The 20519-nt window shown below is 38.4% G+C and overlaps 1 protein-coding gene across 12 annotated transcripts in view; it reads left to right on the top strand.

Annotated features, from left to right (window-relative positions):
• LOC138419205 (zinc finger protein 665-like) overlaps window positions 1-13382 on the top strand; it is a 46192-nt gene extending 32810 nt beyond the window's left edge. For all 12 annotated transcript variants that reach the window (XM_069551647.1, XM_069551645.1, XM_069551639.1 and 9 more), the window contains one exon: window positions 9710-13382. In XM_069551647.1, the coding sequence (XP_069407748.1) occupies window positions 9710-12792 (3083 nt within the window). In that variant the 3' untranslated portion in view covers window positions 12793-13382. The remainder of the gene's footprint in view (window positions 1-9709) is intronic.
• Window positions 13383-20519: the final 7137 nt, after the last annotated feature.

The following is a 20519-nucleotide window of genomic DNA, read 5'->3' on the forward strand; positions in this document are numbered from 1 at the left end:
ACAAGTTGGTGGATTGGATCCTCTGTCGTTGTTACTTAGTAAATTGTAAGAGTGGGTAGAGAGATCATCTTTTTGATCCTAGATCCTACGAGGGGAGCATATGTGAGTCTTGCAGGCTCTTAGCTTGCCATCTGTAGGTCGAGTGCATGGTCCCATCTCAAGATGCTGTAATGTCTGACCTTCATGTTGTATTAGTTTTACTGTTGTGCTGCTCTACCCAGTCTGGGAATGTCAACTGTTCCTGATGTTCCATTCTCCTTACTTTGTATCATTTTACCTCTTCAATTTCTTTGAAATATATTTCTGAGGCTCTGAAAGTTTATCTGGTTTCCTTGCTGTGATAATCCACCTATGTTTAATTGGCAGCCTCTGGTGAGTCTCTGTGGAGTGGATTTAGTAGGTAAAAGAAAACTGTGATGGAGACACTATTCCTAATGTTATTTTCTTGCTCTGTACAAAGTCACCACTTGAAGTCTCCACTTGAAGCTATCCTGTACAGTGGTTAGTTCTTGGATTATGGGAGAGAAAGTATCACGAGAGCCTGATATATCTTTCCAGGTTATTTTCTGGCTTTGGAGACTCTGTCAAGGGCACCATGACAGTGTTGTTGATGTGTATCAAGGACCATATATTTTAGCCTTTGTAAATGGTACGGGAATTTAACCCAGGACAATTTTGTCCAAGTTCACATTCTCGTATCTATGAGGCTATTGGCTGCACTGTTGTTCTGTGCATTGTAGTTATTTTTAAAATTTAACACTGAGTTCAAATTTCTGTGTTACTCTTTGTGTTTCTGTTTTGTATTTGCAACAGGGTGGATGTTTGATCGGGCAATGGTCCCTATGGTGGAACTGGTGATCAGTCCCTCTTAAAATTCTTTATATATTCTTTGTACTCACTTACTCTCAGATGTATGATTTCTACATATTTTCTCTTCTACTGTTGATTGTCTTTTCAAACTCACTGCAGTGTAATGCAGAGTAGTTTATAATTTTGATATAGTTCAATTTATTAATATCTGGTTTTATTTTGTGGCCTGTGCTTTTGGTGTTATATCTGGTAAATCATTTGTGGGTCCAATTTGCAGAAACATTTCCTGCACATTTACTTCTAGGAGTTTTATACATTTGGGACTTAGGTTTAGGTCTTTGAACCATTTTGAGTTTGTTTTTGTCTGTAGTGTAAGATAATGTTCCAAGTAAATTCTTTTGTTGGTGGGTATTCAGTTTTGTCAGCATGTCTTGTTTCATAGACTGCTTCCCCCATTTAGTAGTTTTTACACCCTTGTTAAACATCTTTTAGGAACATCTCCACAAGAGGTGTTTTTGTTTTTGTTTTAACCATTCTTTTTAGGTATGCTGCTGCCTCTGCTGCTAAGTTGCATCAGTCGTGTCTGACTCTGTGCGACCCCACAGACGGCAGCCCACCAGGCTCCTCTGTCCCTGGGATTCTATAGGCAAAAACACTGGCGTAGGTTGCCATTTCTTTCTCCAAGGCATGCATGCCAATTTGCTTAAGCTGTGTCCGATTCTGTGCGATCCCATACACAGTAGCCCACCAGGCTCCTCTGTCCTTGGGATTCTCCAGGCAAGAATACTGGAGTGGGCTGCCATTTCCTTCTCCACTTTTTAAGTATAGTTAATTTACAATTTTGTGTTTGAGGTATACAGCAGTTTACAATATATTCAATATAGTTCCCTGAGCTTTATCGTAGGTTCTTGTTGTTTATGTATTTTGTATATACATTAGTTTGTAAATATTCAGACTCTTAATTTATCTCTCCCTTTCCTGCCCCCATCACCATCCTGTACTATCCCCTTTGGTAACCATAAGTTTATTTTTTATTCTGGTGAGCTTATTTTGTGAATAAGTTCATTTGTATCATTTATTTCAGTTCAACATATAATATCCTATGCTATTTGTCTTTCTCCGTCTGATTTCACTTAGACTAATCCCTAAGTCTGTCTATATTGCTGCAAAAGGCATTACTTCATTGTGTTTTCTGCTATGGAGGTGGCAACTCACTCCAGTGTTCTTGCCTGGAGAATTGCATGGACAGGAGTCTGGCAGCTGCAGGTCATGGGGTCTTAAAGAGTTGGACACGGCTGAGCTACTTTCACGTCACAATATTCCCTTGTATATATGTACCACATATACTTTATCCCTTTGTCTGTCAGTGACCATTTAGGTTGCTGCCGTGTTTTGGCTGGTATAAATAGTGCTGCTAAAAACATTGGGGTGCATGTATCATTTTGAATTAGTTTTCATCCTTTCTGGATATATGCCCAGGATTGGAATTGCTGGTTCATGTGATAGCTCTATTTTTAGTTCTTTATGGAAACTCCATGCTATTCTCCCAAGTGGCAGTACCAATTTATGTTCCTTCCAACAGTGTAGGAGGGTTCTCTTTTCTCCACACCCTCTCAAGCATTTATTGTTGTAGACTTTTTGATGGTGGTCATTCTGACCAGTGTGAGGTGATACATTTTTGTGGTTTTGATTTGTATCTCTCTCATAAGTAGAGACGTCAAGCATCTTTTCAGGTGACTGTTGGCCATCTGTTTGTCTCCTTTGGAGAGGTGTCTGTTTTGATCTTCTGCCCAGTTTTTGATTGGGTTATTTGTTTTGATATTATGCTGTATGAACTGTTTGTATATTTTGGAAATAAATCCCTTATTATAGGTAGCATCATTTGCATATATAGTCGCATAGTCCACAAGTTGAATTTTTGTTCTTTTTTTGGTTTCCTTTGCTTTGCAAAAAGGTTTTAAATTCAATTAGGTCTCATTTGTTTGATTTTGCTTTTATTACCATGACCCTAAGAGATAAAATTCAAAAAAATTTTGCTGACATTTAGTCAGTGTTTTGCATTTGTTTTCCACTATGAATTTTATAGTATCTGGTCTTGCATTTAGATGTTTAACACATTTTGAGTTTATTTTTGTATGTGGTGTTAGAGAATGTTGGAATTTCATTCTTTTTCATGTAACTATCCATTTATCCCAGCATCACTTATTAAAGAGACTTCTTCATTCTATATTCTTTCCTCCTTTGTTATAGAATAATTGACTCTAAGTAAATTGGTTTATTTCTGGGTTTTCTGTCCTGTTCTACTGATGTGTGTTTCTCTTTTGTGCCATCATCATACCACTTCCCTGGTGGCTCAGATGGTAAAGCCATCTGCCTACAATGCAGGAGACCCGGGTTCAGTCCCTGGGTCAGGAAGATCTGGAGAAAGAAATGGCAACCTATTTCAGTATTCTTGCCTGGAAAATCCCATGGACAGAGGAACTTGGTAGTCTACAGTCGATGGGGTCACAAAGAGATGGACACAGCTGAGCGACTTCACTTTCACTTTGTTGACTGTCAGTTTGTAGTATAGTCTGAACTCAGGGAACATGATTCCTCCAGCTCTGTACTTCTTTCTCAAGATCATTTTAGATATTTTGTATCTGTATTTTGTATTTTGTATTATTTGTATTTTGGTAGAAAGTAAGTTTTTCTTTGTTTTATGAAATATGTCATTGTTAATATGATAAGGGTTGCATTGAATATGTAGATTGCCTTGGATAGTATGGTCATTTTGACAGTCCAAGAACATGGTATATGTTTGTGCCATCTGTTTGTGTCATCTTTGGTATCAGTCATCAGCATGTTATAGTTTCATGAGTACAGTTCTTTTGACTTTTTAGGTAGGTTTATTCCTTAGAATTGTATTGTTTTCTCTGAGATGGTGAATGGGATTGTTTCATTAATTTCATTTTCTGATATATCATTATTAGTGTATAGAAATGCAGCAGCTTTCTATATATTTTGTATCCAGCAAGTTTACCCTGTTCACTGATGAGGTCTAGTAGTCATCTGGTGGCATCTTCGGGATTTTTTGTGTGTAGCATCATAGTGACAGTTTTACTTTTCCTTTATTTTTTTTTTTACCTTGAATTCCTTTTATTTCTTTTTCTTTTCTGATTGTTGTGGCTAGGACTTCCAAAAATCTGTTGAATTAAAGTGGCAATAGTGAACATTCTTGTCTTATTCATGTTGTTAAGGGGAGTGCTTTCAGTTTTTCCCTGTTGAGTATGATGTTAGCTGTGTGTTTGACATATACAGTCTTAATTATGTTGAGGTAGGGGCCATCTGTGCTGACTTTCTGAAGGGTCTTTTTATCATAAATGGCACTTGAATTTTGTCAGAACCTTTTCTGCATCTATTTATGATCATATGGTTTTTAGTCTTCAACTGTTACTGTGGTGCTCATAGTGATTAACTTGTGGATATTGAGAAATCTTGCATCCCTGCAATAAATCCCACTTGATCGTGGTATGATCCTTGAATGTCCTTTAATGTGGTAGTAACTGTTTGAATCTGCTCTTTTGAACTCAGGGAAGGTCTAGGAGAATAAAGCCTTTTTCTACAAAAAAGAGTTGGATGCCTCAGAAAGGCTTTTGTAACTGGGAAGGTCTTCCAGAGTCAGTGTCACTCCCTCCTTTCCTTTGATACTCCTCGATCTTGAGATGACCATGTGTGGAAGAAGAAACGAAGTAAATGTCCAATGGAGAGGTTAATCATACTTGGCAGAGGAACCCAGGTTTAGATAGCCTTTTCCTGGATTTTCCTTCTGATTTCTGCTAATAAGATTCTTACACAATATCCTGGAATATTGTGTATGCTTTTCTTGAATATAAGCATTCCATTGTAAATTACAAAATCAGAGTTGGATACATTACATTGTAAATAGTATAAGAGGTATTATCCTGCTTTCTCCATATATCACACTTTTAAAATCTCTCTTGTTTCTGTCCCATACGCATAGTATAATGCCCATAAAGTTGCTGAACCAGTTCTTTTCTTTTAAGGTCAGTATATTAGTTTACGCTCTCCGTTATTTTCACAAAGACATGCAGTCACAAGCTGATATCTGCCATAAACCTGTGTACCCTATGCTCCACGCAGGCCCTTTCTTAGTCCTGACCAGTCCTTACATAGTACCTTGATATGGATGGAAACATTGTTCTTACCTATCACGTCCCTCCACCTTCTACATACTCTCACTGTAAAGATAATGTCTGATCATTTATTGAACATGTTTCTCAGGACATGACCTAAATCACTCTGTGCATCCATGATGACTCACAACCCATTTTGAGATGGGGTGGTTGAATAATAGTTAAACAGACTACTTCTGTCTTGTATCTTCTTTGATATTTTCTTTCTAAGTTGTATGTATTTTTTAATATTTTCTAGTCTATTCATTTGGTGAGTGGTCATGTTTACAAATAAGTTTTTTCAGTCGTCCCAGTAGGTTCAGATTCATATCCTGGTTCTCTTACCACTTTGTGGGCCAATTGGGTGTGTCTACTACTCTGATTAGAAGAAAGCTTGTTAGTTTACCTCAAGCCTTTTAAAGCAAATTAGTGCTGTCAGTAGTACATGTTTTATAGTAAATACTCAAAATTTATTTGTCTAAAAAAGGTAATATCTATATTCTGTCATGTTCTATATGATATGACTTTATCTACATTATATCTTTTTTGAAAATATAAATGTATTTATTTTCATTGGAGGTTAATTACTTTACAATATTGTATTGGTTTTGCCATACATCAACATGAGTCCACCACAGGTATACACATGTTCCCCATCCTGAACCCTGCTCCCTCCTCCCTCCCCGTACCATCCCTCTGGGTCATCCCAGTGCACCAGCCCCAAGCATCCAGTATCATGCATCGAACCTGGACTGGCGATTCGTTTCATATATGATATTATACATGTTTCAATGCCATTCTCCCAAATCATCCCACTCTTTCCCTCTCCCACAGAGTCCAAAAGCATGTTCTATACATCTCTGTCTCATTTGCTGTCTTGCATACAGGGTTATCGTTACCATCTTTCTAAATTCCATATATATGCGTTAGTATATTGTATTGGTATTTTCCTTTCTGGCTTACTTCACTCTGTGTAATAGGCTTCAGTTTCATCCACCTCATTAGAACTGATTCAAATGAATTCTCTTTAATGGCTGAGTGATACTCCATTGTGTATATGTACCACAGCCTTCTTATCCATTCATCTGCTGATGGACATCTAGGTTGTTTCCATATCCTGGCTATTATAAACAGTGCTGCGATGAACATTGGGGTACACATGTCTCTTTCAGTTCTGGTTTCCTCAGTGTGTATGCCCAGCAGTGGGATTGCTGGGTCATAAGGCAGTTCTATTTCCAGTTTTTTAAGCAATCTCCACACTGTTTTCCATAGTTGCTGTACTAGTTTGTATCCCACCTGTAGTGTAAGTGGGTTCCCTTTTCTCCACACCCTCTCCAGCATTTACTGCTTGTAGACTTTTGGATCACAGCCATTCCGACTGACGTGAAATGGTACCTCATTGTGGTTTTGATTTGCATTTCTCTGATAATGAGTGATGTTGAACATCTTTTCATGTGTTTGGTAGCCATCTGTATGTCTTCTTTGGAGAAATTGTCTATTTAATTCTTGGCCCATTTTTTGATTGGGTCGTTTATTTTTCTGGAATTGAGCTGCAGGAGTTGCTTGTATATTTTTGAGATTGGTTGTTTGTCAGTTGCTTCATTTGCTGTTATTTTCTCCCATTCTGAAGGCTGTCTTTTCACCCTGCTTATAATTTCCTTTGTTGTGCGGAAGCTTTTAAGTTTATTTAGGTCCCATTTGCTTATTTTTGCTGTTATTTCCAATATTCTGGGAGGTGGGTCATAGAGGATCCTGCTGTGATGTATGTCGGAGTGTGTTTTGCCTATGTTCTCCTCTAGGAGTTTCATAGTTTCTGGTCTTCCGTTTAGATCTTTAATCCATTTTAAGTTTATTTTTGTGTATGGTGTTAGAAAGTGATCTAGTTTCTTTCTTTTACAAGTGGTGACCAGTTTTCCCAGCAGCACTTGTTAAAGAGATTGTCTTTACTCCATTGTATATTCTTGCCCCTTTTGTCAAAGATATGGTGTCCATAGATGTGTGGATTTATGTCTGGGCTTTCTGTTTTGTTCCATTGATCTATATTTCTGTCTTTGTGCCAGTACCATACTGTCTTCATGACTGTGTCTTTTTAGTAGAGGCTGAAGTCAGGCAGGTTGATTCCTCCAGTTCCATTCTTCTTTCTCAAGATTGCTTTGGCTATTCAAGGTTTTTTGTATTTCCATACAAATTGTGAAATTATTTCTTCTAGCTCTACATTATATCTTCTTAAAATTTTATTTATTTTTTAATTGAAGGATAATGGCTTTACCAAATTTTGTTTTCTGTCAGACCTCAACTACATTATATCTTGTATGCATTTCACTTGCAACGTTTTTCAGCAATATTGTGTCTGACCCTGGTCAATCAATACACAGAGCACTCGCTTTTTATTTGTTATATTTTGGTGCCATTAAACTAGGTTATTAAGAATAGTGCATGGCTAGAGATTAGCCTTCCTTGGTGGCTCAGTGGTAAAGAATTCACCTGCTAATGCAGAAGATGCTTCCTGATTCCTGAGTCAGGAAGATCCCATGGAGAAGGAAATGGCAACCCACTCCACTATTCTTGCCTGGGAAATCCCATGGACTGAGGAGTCTGGTGCACTACAGTCCACAGTATCGCAAAGAGCAAACACAACTGAATGACTGAACAACAACAACATAGGTGGAGACTGCATTGTTTATTGGTTGTTAGAAAACCAGTGAATATTTTACATCTTAATTTATGTGTCATTTACAGATGATGGTCTTTTAGCATGTATTCTTGCAATACAGTTAACACATACTACTTGTTAACATTGTAAAATGCCCTTTCTTTTTGGGTATGTAGTTCTATAGCAGATTTAAAAAACTATGTTGTTTCCAAAAAATTGTTTTAGTCATAGTCTTCATTTTCTCATTTGTTTTCAATTGTAAACAACCAATTATGAAAAGTTAATTATTAATTGGGTAAGCTTGGTTTTGGATTATTTACTGTTAAAATATGTATTATATTGTTTAGAATGTATTTATGTACAGTAAGTTTGCAGAATACAATGATAGTGTTGTATTTTTCTTCTCAATTTGAGACAATTGTTGATTGATACGTTGCCGGGGACCAGCCCCAGTTGATCCAGGGTAATTGAAAGTGAGGACACCGTGGCGAAAGAGATATATAGATTTAGAGAGAGATAAGGAAAGAGTTTGCAGTTAAGAGAAGAGAGGAGAGAAAGAGGCTGTATTCCTTGGTTTACATAGAAAGACAATAAAGCCTCAGACAAGAGACTTTCACCGTCTGTGTAAGGCCACAGGTGCCCGCCTGAATAGCGGAGGGTGCCCTGCCTTGGGCTTGCTCTCATGTGGGTCTTAGAAGCCCAGGCAAATAAGTAGACACGATGAGTCTCTCTGCTTCAGCCGGGAATCAGCCAGAAAATAGAGTAAGAAAGAAAACAAGACATGAGGGAAGCCAGTCATTCCAGGAACTGGTCCGAGAAACTGGTCCATCCTTTGTTTTCCAGGAAAAGCTTTTATACTTCTAGTTGTACATAGATATCAATGGATAATACAAAGTCATGCAGGGTCAGCAGCCCTGACCTTTATCGACACCAGGCTTTCTCTCTGCATACTTAGCTGTATACACAGGTCTTAGGTGATTTACATCACCTTCTGGCCAAGAGGCCTATTAGCATTTCATGGCCCTTTTCTGATAAGGGTCCATCAACCAGAAAACTTACTTTCCCTAAAAGTGTTGTTCTTACTAAAGTCTGGTGTCACTCTCAGAAAGCACTAATTAAGGTTACATTCTTACATAGCAAAGACACAACAATTTATAACAAGGAAAGAGGAGTACAGTGATTTATAACAGAGAAAATTCATTAACTCAAAAGTCTAGTATTGCTAACATCAAAACTACTATGTTCTTTTTTCTACATCCTAATTACATTGATTAATATCCTCCTGGTGCCTAAAAGATAAAGGATATGGAGGCCTGGCAGCAGTCATTAACTCAACAGTGAAAACCTACACTGATTAATTCTTAGCTCTTTAAGAAAGGCTCTGTATCTTTAAGATGTTTTAAGCTTCATGCCTCTCGCGGTTATGGGGCTGTAAACAATCACATGCGTAGTTGTAAAAGTCAGGACAGATGGGTCAGGTAAGTTAGAAAGCTATCAGAGCCGAGACATTCTTTTTATGCCCAGGAGACTTATTGACTGGAGCTCTATGTTAATTCCTTTTAGGGGAAGGTGGTGGGGGACAGCCCCTGTTAATGTCAGAAGCGTAAGCGAAAACCATAATGCACTACGGCAGGCAGACTCTGGTTTTGGGGGTAGATGCTCAAGAAAATCCAACAAGGCTCCCTTAAGGACGGACTCGCTTTTACCTGTCAGACCCCTTAACCTCATGACCTTTGTCACTGGCGGGACTCCTCGTGCTGGCTCCCAGCAATACGTTCCTAAGGGTCCTGGTAGAAAAACACTCTGTTTTTGAGAGTTGGCATAAGATTGTCCAATGTGAGTGTGTTTGGCATATGGTTTTTAATACTAGGCTACTGCAATGGTAAATTTATGTTATGCTTTCTTAAGTTAAGAATTATATTCCTTTAGTGTTTCTAAACACTTAAGGTGATCATTGTGGTGTTTCATAACCTGATGTAAGTATTACTTTTGGTGTAATACATATTCAACATGAAACATTTATTTTTGAATTATTGTGAGCAGGATACCTATGATTCTTTTTATCTTGTAGATATCTCACCTACACATGTGATCAAGCTTTTACAACCCCAAGCGAACAGAGATAAACTAGAAACATTCCAAACATTGATGCTGGGAAGACCTGAAAGCTGTGAAATCAAACATTTTCATCTTTGGGAAAGTCAGGAAAATATGTGTGACTTCGAGTGTCAGGGGAGAGATGACAAAAGAAATTACAAAGGCACACCTGTAAGCCTTAATGGAAATGTGCCTGATGGAAGAGATTTGCATGATAGAAAGGATGGAGGCATCAGGCCCTTTGCAAGCAGGTTTGGATTTAACTTTCAGGATAAACTGCAGATGTTTCAAACTGGTGGAATAATTTCTGAATATAATGAAGTTAAGAGTTCTGTCAACAACAGTTTCTCATTTTCACCACTTCAAAGAATTCCTCCTTGTGTCCAAACCAGTGTTTCTAATATATCTGGGAATGATTTTATGAATCCTTCAGTAACAACACAAGAACTCAAAGCACACAAGGAAAAACCTTACAAATGTGATGAGTGTGGCAAGGCCTTTCGTGTAAAGTCAAGCCTTTTAAGTCATCAGACAATTCATACTGGAGAGAAACCTTACAAATGTGATGAGTGTGGCATGGCCTTTCGTGTAAAGTTAACCCTTTTAAGTCATCAGACAGTTCACACTGGAAAGAAACCTTACAAATGTGATGAGTGTGGCAAGGCCTTTCGTGTAAAGTCAAGCCTTTTAAGTCATCAGACAATTCATACTGGAGAGAAACCTTACAAATGTGATGAGTGTGGCAAGGCCTTTCGTGTAAAGTCAACCCTTTTAATTCATCAGACAGTTCATACAGGAGAGAAACCTTACAAATGTGATGAATGTGGCATGGCCTTTCGTGTAAAGTCAAGCCTTTTAAGTCATCAGACAGTTCATACTGGAGAGAAACCTTATAAATGTGATGAGTGTGGCATGGCCTTTCGTGTAAAGTTAACCCTTTTAAGGCATCAGACAGTTCATACTGGAGAGAAACCTTACAAATGCGATGAGTGTGGCAAGTCCTTTTGTGTAAAGTCAACCCTTTTGAGGCATCAGACAGTTCATACTGGAGAGAAACCTTACAAATGCAATGAGTGTGGCAAGGCCTTTCGTCTAAAGTCAACCCTTTTAAGTCATCAGACAGTTCATACTGGAGAAAAACGTTACAAATGTGATGAGTGTGACAAGGCCTTTCGTTTAAAGTCAACCCTTTTAAGTCATCAGACAGTTCATACTGGAGAGAAACCTTACAAATGTGATGAGTGTGGCAAGGCCTTTTGTGTAAAATCAAGCCTTTTAAGTCATCAGACTGTTCATACTGGCGAGAAACCTTACAAATGTGATGAATGTGGCATGGCCTTTCATGTAAAGTCAACCTTTTTAAGACATCAGACATTTCATACTGGAGAGATACCTTACAAATGTGATGTGTGTGGCATGGCCTTTCGTGTAAAGTTAACCCTTTTAAGTCATCAGACAGTTCATACTGGAGAGAAACCTTACAAATGTGATGAGTGTGACAAGGCCTTTCGAGTAAAGTCAAGCCTTTTAAGTCATCAGACGGTTCATACTGGAGAGAAACCTTACAAATGTGATGAGTGTGGCAAGACCTTTTGTGTAAAGTCAACTCTTTTAAGTCATCAGACAGTTCATACTGGAGAGAAACCTTACAAATGTGATGAGTGTGGCAAGGCCTTTTGTGTAAAATCAAGCCTTTTAAGTCATCAGACAGTTCATACTGGAGAGAAACCTTACAAATGTGATGAGTGTGGCAAGGCATTTCGTGTAAAGTCAACCCTTTTAAGTCATAAGACAGTTCATACTGGAGAGAAACCTTACAAATGTGAAGAGTGTGGCAAGGCCTTTGCTCACAGCTCACACCTCAGGAGACATAAGAAAAGTCATACAGGAAAGAAATTATTTAAATGTGATATATGTGACAAAGTCTTTGGCCAAAATTCAGCCCTTTTAAGTCATCAGACGGTTCATACTGGAGAGAAACCTTACATATGTGATGAGTGTGGCAAGGCCTTTCGTCTAAAGTCAAACCTTTTAAGGCATCAGACAGTTCATACTGGAGAGAAACCTTACAAATGTGATAAGTGTGGCAAGGCCTTTCGTTTAAAGTCAACCCTTTTAAGTCATCAGACAGTTCATACTGGAGAGAAGCCTTGTGATGAGTGTGGTAAGGCCTTTACTGACAGCTCATACCTCAGGAGACATAAGAAAATTCATACAGGAAAGAAATTATTTAAATGTGATACATGTGACAAAGTCTTCAGCCGAAATTCAAAGCTTGCTCGTCATCACACAGTTCATACTGGAGAGAAACCTTACAAATGTGATGAGTGTGGCAAGGCCTTTCGTCTAAAGTCAACCCTTCTAAGGCATCAGACAGTTCATACTGGTGAGAAACCTTACAGATGTGATAAGTGTGGCAAGGCCTTTCGTGAAAAGTCAACCCTTTTAAGTCATCAGACAGTTCATACTGGAGAGAAACCTTACAAATGTGATGAGTGTGGCAAGGTCTTTCGTCTAAAGTCAACCCTTTTAAGGCATCAGACAGTTCATACTGGAGAGAAACCTTATAAATGTGATCAGTGTGGCAAGGCCTTTCATCTAAAGTCAACCCTTTTAAGCCATCAGACAGTTCATACTGGAGAGAAACGTTACAAATGTGATGATTGTGGCAAGGCCTTTCGTCTAAAGTCAACCCTTTTAAGCCATCAGACAGTTCATACTGGAGAGAAACGTTACAGATGTGATGAGTGTGGCGAGGCCTTTCGTCTGAAGTCAACCCTTTTAAGTCATCAGACAGTTCATACTGGTGAGAAACCTTACAAGTGTGATGAGTGTGGAAAAGTCTTCGGTCGAAAACCACATCTTCAACTTCACTGGAGAATTCATAATGGAGAGAGACCTTTCAGATGTAATGAGTGTGGCAAGTTCTTCAGTCAAAATTCACACCTTAAAAAACATTGGAGAATACATATAGAGAAACCTTTCAAATGTTTCAAGTGTGGAAAATCCTTTATTCAGGTCTCAGCACTCACTAAACATCAGAAAATCCATACATGAGAGAAACTCATGTGAATGTCATATATGGTAGAACTCTTGAAATTTAAAGTTCAAAATTCACACCCTACAGTTGCTCAGAGAATTCATCTTACTGAAAAACCATACAAATATCATGAGTGTGGCAACATCTTAGGCTTCATGAGAAAATTCATACTGGATAGAAGGGAGATATAAATGTATTTATGAAAGATTCCTCACCAATTCCACAAATGTTAAAAAAAAAAAACCCCTATCCTCACATCTCACCAGTAGTATCAGAGTATTTATCCTGGAGAAAACACACAGCAATGTAATGTGTGTGGCAAGGATCTTACCCCAAAGTCACAAGATAGGAATATAGTGGAGCCATACTTCCCAGACTCAGTGGTTGTGGCAAATCCTTTACCTTTTTCACTCTATGTATTCTCTGATGACTTTAGTTCGGGTACTCTGCAACTGCAATAAGTCCATATTTGAAGAGAAGCTATAGAGATCTTTTCGTGTAAAAGAAACCCAAATTCTACCTCAGCAAAGATGATTCTTTCGGACAGTAGTCCACCATCTTTTTGGTCCTGGCTTTCTGAATAAAGTCACTATTCCTTTCCCAAAAAGTAGTCTCTCAGTTTATTGGCCTGTTGTGTGGTGAGCTCTAAGAGCTTGGCATTGGTAATACATTGATCAAATGCATTTGCTACATGCGTTTCACGATGGTCTCTTGGAAGGATTCAATGAGATGAAGGGACCAACTTCATTAGATACAATTCATTCACATCTATCTTTCCTGGAAAAGCACACAGCCTGAATTACAAAATTCAATAGTTTGTGTGAATTAGCAACAGGGAGGGGAGAAAATAATGTAATAGGACATGACTCATCACTGTCAGTGGGATCAGGAAGCCCTTCCGTACATAGTCCAGCCTGTTATAAAACATAATGTTCTACCAACTGACCTTGAACAGAGTAGGCAAGATGTTAAAAGGCCTGGGCTTTTCGTAGGGAGGAGAGGGAGAGTTACCAGGGACTGATGGTGTGCTAGGAACAATGCATAGGAATAGGGTCATGTTCTCCATTGGATAGAAAGAACTGTTGTATGTATGATTAAAGAAGAGTTAATCTTCTTTGTGGAAATTGAAGACAGAGCTGTCATGGTCTTTGTAGGCCGGGACCTGAGGACTGGAGTCCACGAGAAGAAGGAAGCAGGGGTCCCAAGTCTCGAGTGAAACAGGGGTGCTTTATTTGCAGAAACGCATGTTTATATATCTTTCTACAAGGTAACTTTAGGTAGTAAAAACATTGGGGAAAAACAAAGCAAAGCAAATAACAGTCTTGAAAGGGCCAGAAAGCATTCCATATCCTGAGGAAGAGGGGCATAACTGAATAGATTACCTTCAAGTAAAAGGTCACTGAAGGGAATCCAAGCAGATGCTCTTTCTCATGACCTCAGTCCTGAGAACTGCATACAGCTCTGCTTGTTCCTGTTTTCCAGACCTGATAAAGAATAGAGTCCTTGAGATTTGGCACACAAAAGAAGAAAATATCATGTTGGGTCCTTTAAAGTTGAATGTCCCCTGACAGTTCCCCCTTTTTTACTTTTTCATAATTGGGGATGACTGTAGATACTTTTGCAAAAAAGGCCCTGAGCAAGTGAGTTTGTTTAGTTTGAACAATTTTAGTCGAAAGGCATCGGTATGTTACAATTATAATCACCAGGATAATTATCACCATTATAGTTCCAGATCCAATACTATGTGTAATGCCTTGAAACCATCTTTGATGGTCTAGCCCAGATAATTGATCAGGTAGCTGTTCAGCTAAGGTTTCAAAATTGTTGGAAGAGGGTAGACTCTTAAGGTTTCAAGGATTTCCTTTTACAACAATTGTACATTTAAGGAAGCATTATTATGCATATCTTGCAAATGAAATTTGATTTTTTCCCAATTGTAAGAACTGTGGTTGAACCGAAGAGGAGTGATACAAAATTGAGTAAAATTCCAATCACAATTTAAAAATACTTGTTTTTGTAAATCTACTAATTGATCTCCAACCCATTGGATGGCTGTTTTTTAATTCCTGATTTTTATCTTGAACTTTTTCATCTTTCTGAACCTGAGTGACCCATATAGTATGAGCATCTTTAGTCCAATCTTGAATAAAGTTTTGTGTTTGAAGTTTGTAAAGCAGTGTCTGCGACAGCGGCAGTGGTGCAAATGGCTGTTGATCCCCAAATGCCAAGAATCAAGCATCTAATTAATCACTTAGATCGTCAGAGTAATTTAGTGAGTAACTGGGAGGTAAGTCTTGACATGGGATCCTCTTTCCAGGGTCGTTGGAGATCTGCTGGCAACCACAGACTACATTGAGATCGAAGAATCAAAAGGGATTTGTGTTTTTAGAGAAATAGAGGAATTAAGACAAGTATACAATTTGCAGTCTATACAAATTACAGAACGTAAAGTCTTATTAAATTGTAAGTTTCCTATGGCAGTAACGAAGGGGAACGCAAGCTTGTATAAAATATGAATGATTATAATGGAAGGAATAGTTATGACTATGACTCGTCCCTGTGAAATATCCAGTCCAAGTTCCAAGTTTTCAGTGTTTGTAGAAAGTTTCCAGATGTCCCATTGTTCAGGCCCAATTTGTTTTTTGAGGACAAGTTGAGGGCGAGGAGGTGCCATTTCACCATCAAGTCAGCCAAGGAGTCGTTTGTCATGGAAGTGTTCCATTGAACTGTTGGTAATCTTCATGTTACTTGAGTAACATAATCACACATAGGACTGTTAATATCATCTGAGCAGTTAGATAACCACATACCATAGGGTCCCCAATCAACAATGGTGTAATTGGCCACAAACATGAATTTCCATGATTTAGCTTGACATCTATCTCAGTAAACAGGAGTATATTTAAAATCGTTATAAGTAAACCCCTTACATTCCAACTTTTATCCTTGTCCTAGAGTTTTGGTAGTATTGACATGGTTCTCATAAAAGGACAGGGCAGTAAACAGTCTAAACAATGTGTGGAAGTTCTTTTTTGGAGGCAGGATGAAAGCCCACATTTGTCGACTAACATTAATACATAATTCTGCTGGGCCCATGCATAAAGGAAGGATTTTATAGCCTAGAGAAATGTTAATTAATCTTCCTTCGTCCTCAGGATGAGAGGGCCCCTCCAAGTTCCAAGGAGGAGGCATATGTACTGAGTCATTAGTGGATACAGCCGGTCCTATATCTGTCCATTTTACAACCTGCAATAAAGGGGGTTAGGTATATAAGCCCAATAAGTGTGATTATTCAAGTCAGCCTGAGCGGGGGAAGCAAAAGCAAGCATAGTAACAAAAATATTTTCAGGATTCCGAGGCATTCCCTGTTGAGAAACCAGATTTTCTGCTTGATTAGTAAGGGTCCCCAAGTGGGGAAATCATAAGGTCGATGACCTCGAGTGCAGTGTTTTTTGAAAATTTTCAAGTCGCCATGGCTTGTACTGGAAACTCCTCCTGGGGTTTTCACCGTTTCTAATCTATCTTGAATGCCGGTGGCTCCCCTGGGGCGGATCTTCCGAAGACGGAGCCAACCAATTTCGTTGGGTCCCTCTGGAGAAATCCAAGCATACCCCTTTCCCTGTAATATTAATTTTCCAGATTTCCATTATTCAATCAATGCGTCTTGATACCAAATGGGCAGAGGATGGGAGGTATCCTTCAATGCCTCAAAATGTTTTTCTGCTTTGTCAAAGTATCCCCTTGTGGGAAGTTTAAAACTTTTAAGCAAATAAAGCTGTATTTACAATAGTTATAAGATTAAGGAGTATATTGCATTGGAATCTGTTGGGGTCCTTTAATGGACTGGAATGTGGCGGTCCAGAGTCGACGATAAGAGTGATAGAGAGAAAGAGAGAGAGACACGGGCACGCAAGCTGTGATGAAGCAAAGGTGCATTAATGATTTTTCTGTGAGTATATATAGGCTGTTGTACAAGAAATTTCTTTGGATAAAAATCAGAAAACCAAATGTACAGCAACTATTTACAAGGGAAGAAGGGATTGATAATGGTCACAAGCTCAGGAGACAATCCATATCTCAAGAAAGAGGATCAAGACTAAGCAGCTTTTTCCTAAGGAGAATGTTTACTGAAGGCCTTTCAAGCCTGTCTCATCCTGTGACCTCAGTCCTGGGAGCGGCGTGCTGTTCCACTGGTTTCTGACAACAGAAACTGATAAGGAACAGAGGATTTATGAGGAACAGCACGTTGGAATCCTCCTGTTAAACATTCCCTGACAATTCCCCCTTATTTATAATATTTGTAAAAAGGGTTCTGACCATTGGAGTTTGTTTAGTTCTAACAATTTTGCATGAAGGCAATGGTGAACGACAAATACCAAGACAATCACCAAAATTACAGTTCCAGACCCAGTGCTGTGAGTAATGCTTTGAAACCATCCTCGTGGGTCTAACCCAGATAATTGATCAGCTGGTTGTTCAGCTAAAGTTTCCAAATTAGTGGAAGAGGGCAGATTTTTAGAAAAGGTTCCAAAGATTTCTTTTTGTAATAATTGTACTTTCAGAGAGGCGTTATCATGTATGTTTTGCAAATGAACAAAAAGCCACTTGATTTGTTCCCAGTTCTAGGTACTATTATTGAATTGAACAGGTGTAACACAAAATTGAGTAGAATTCCAGTCACAGCATCACCTGTTTTTGTACATCTATTAATTGATCTCCAACCCATTTGATGACTGATTTTAGTTCCTGTATTTCATTTTGAATATCCTCATCTGTCTGAGCCTGAGTGGCCCACATAGTATAAGCATCTTTAGTCCAATTTTGGGTAAAATTATGTGTTTGAATTGAGGTTTGTAAAGCAATGCCAGTGATGGCAGCAGTGGTGCAAATAGCTGTTAATCCCCAAATGCCAAGAATCAGCCATCCAATGAATCGTCTCGATCACTGGAGCAGTTTAGTAAGTAACTAGGAAGCAAGTCCAGCTATGGGCCCTTCTTCCCAGGGCTGCTGGAGATTTATTGGTAACCACAGACTACGTCAAGATTGAAGAATCAAAAGGGATTCATTTCTTAAGGAAACAGAAGAGCTAAGACAAATATATAATTTGCAATTTATACAAGTTACAGAACGTAAAGTCTTATTGAATTGTAAACTTCCTATAGCTATAACAAAAGGAAGCGGAACACAAGCTTATATGAAATATGTTTGACTATAACGAAAGAAATAGCTTCTGAGACTACAGTTAGTCCCCGTGAAATGTCTAGTCCAAGTCCGAAGTTCTGTGCTCGCAGCAAGTTTCCAGGTGTCCCATTGTTCAGGCCCAATGTGGTTTTTTCGAGGAAGAGGTGGGTGCCATTCCACAGTCAAGCCACCCAAGAAGTCCTTTGTCACGGTAATGTTCCATTATAGTGCTACTACCCTTCTTTGCTACTTGAGTAGCATAATCACAGGCAGTGCTGTTAATATCTGAGCAGTTAGATAACCACATACTATGGGGTCCCCAATCGACAATTATATGATTAGCCACAAACATTAATTTTCCTGATTTGGCCTGACACCTGTCCCAATGAACTGGAGTATATTTAAAGTTCTTATTAGTAAACGCTTTGCATAGTGTTCTTTGTTTCCCTAACTCTTTCCCTAAAGTTTCAGTAGTTTAAACATGGTTCACGGACAAAGAAAGGGCAGTAAATAATCTAAGGAACATCCGAACGTCCTCTTTTGGAGGCAGGGCAAAAGCCCAAATTTGTCTACTAACGTTTATGCATAATTTTGCTGGGCCCATACACAAAGGAAGGACTTCATAATCTAGAGAGATATTAGTTTCCCTTCTTCAGGCTATGAGGGCCCTTTAAGGCTCCAGGGAGAAGGCATATGCATGGAGTCATTGGTTATTACTTTGGTCCTTTCTCTGTCCATTCTACACCCTGAAGTAAAGGCGGGTTGGGTATGTAAGCCCAGTGTGATTGATTAGTTCAATTTGAGTTTGAGGAAGGTGCCAGCAAGCAAAGCAAGTAGGGAACAAAACTATTTTCGGGACTCTGAGGCATTCTCTATTGAGAAACCGGATTTTCAGCTTGATTGAAGTGAAGTGAAGTCGCTCAGTCGTGTCTGACTCTTTGTGACCCCATAGACTGCAGCCTATCAGGCTCCTCCATCCATGGGATTTTCCAGGCAAGAGTGCTGGAGTGGATTGCCATTTCCTTCTCCAGGGGATCTTCCCGACTCAGGAATCGAACCCAGTCTCCAGCATTGCGGGCAGACGCTTTACCATCTAAGCCACCAGGGAAGCCCCTCAGCTTGATTAGTAAGGGTTTTTATTTGTTCCCCAAGACAGGAGATCATAAGGTTGATGCCGCCGAGGGCGGTGCTTTCTGGAGATCTTTAGAGCCACCATGGCCTGTATTGGAATTTCTTCCTTCTGGGGTTTTTGTTGTCTCATTCTATGTTGAAGGCTGAGGCCCCCTTGGGTCAGATCTTCCAAAGAGGAAGCCATGTGAGTTCATTGGATCCATCTGGGGAAATACAAGCATACCCCTCTTTCTATAAGATTAATTTCCCAGATTTCCATTGTTTATTCAACCTGTCTTGGTACCAAATGGGCAGAGGAAGAGAAGAGTCCTTCAGTTCCTCGAAGTGTTTTTCTGCTCATGTCAAGATATCTCCTTGCAGTCAGTTTAAAAAATTTAAAACAAAGCTATATTAACAATAGTTACAGGCTTAAAGAACATATTGCATTGGAATCTAGTAAACTCTGCTCTGGATAAGGAAGATAAAAGTGTTCCTGTGTATTCCCCCGTATTTAATTTTTTATTTGTAGTTTCAGTGTGTAGTGTGTTTGTTTAACTGTGTCTTGTATTTGTGGATTATAAGAAATGTCTGTAATCTGTTTAATAGAGAATGAATGTAAAAATTGTTTGAAATGCTAAGAAATACAGCCAGGGTCATTGTCTATTTTTATAGAATTAGGTGTTCTCATTATTGCAAAGTAAGCTAACAGGTGGGTTATAATGAGTAGTTTCATCTCACAGGTGTGGCCCATGTAAAAGAATTTGTATCCATCGAGACATGTAAGAAGGAAGAGGAAGAAAGTCAGAGCAATGAGTTCCATCCATTTGCCATAAAATTCTCTTTCATTTGTCAGAAGATTTTTTCTATGTTTGTATTCATCATTATGACAAATAAAATATATATTTATTAATAGTCTAAAATAGTGTTCAGTAGTGTTCTAAAATCTTACTTTATTTGGAAATGACCTAGCTATTTAATACACTTTTCTTATTTCGTTTAGTACAGTTATATGAATTTAAGTTAACCCAATCCTAAGAGATTATTTTAGGTAGACATTTTGAAAATATAACTTTTTTTATTAGAGTTTATCTAAAAGTTTTCATCTCATTTATATATTCATATATATATATAAAGAGTTACTTTTTTTGTCGACAAACTTAGTTTACCTAAAATCTAGGCACAATAAAAGTATTATATAATGATGATTTAAGACATGTCTTAATTAGACTAGCAAACAATTATATTTAATTTATATTTAAATAAACATTTAATATTGAATATTTTTCAGTTCATATGAACTTGAATTTAAATAGTGAATAGTGAAGTCACTCAGTCGTGTCCAATGCTTTGGGACTATTTTAATCAGTTTGTTCTGGAGTCTAAAGAATGAATATCATGGCCATTCAGTGTCAAAAATATCACTTCTCCTTTTTGTAGTTACAGTATATTAGTA

The sequence above is a fragment of the Ovis canadensis genome, chromosome 14 (assembly GCF_042477335.2).
Source record: "Ovis canadensis isolate MfBH-ARS-UI-01 breed Bighorn chromosome 14, ARS-UI_OviCan_v2, whole genome shotgun sequence".
Lineage (NCBI taxonomy): Eukaryota > Metazoa > Chordata > Mammalia > Artiodactyla > Bovidae > Ovis > Ovis canadensis.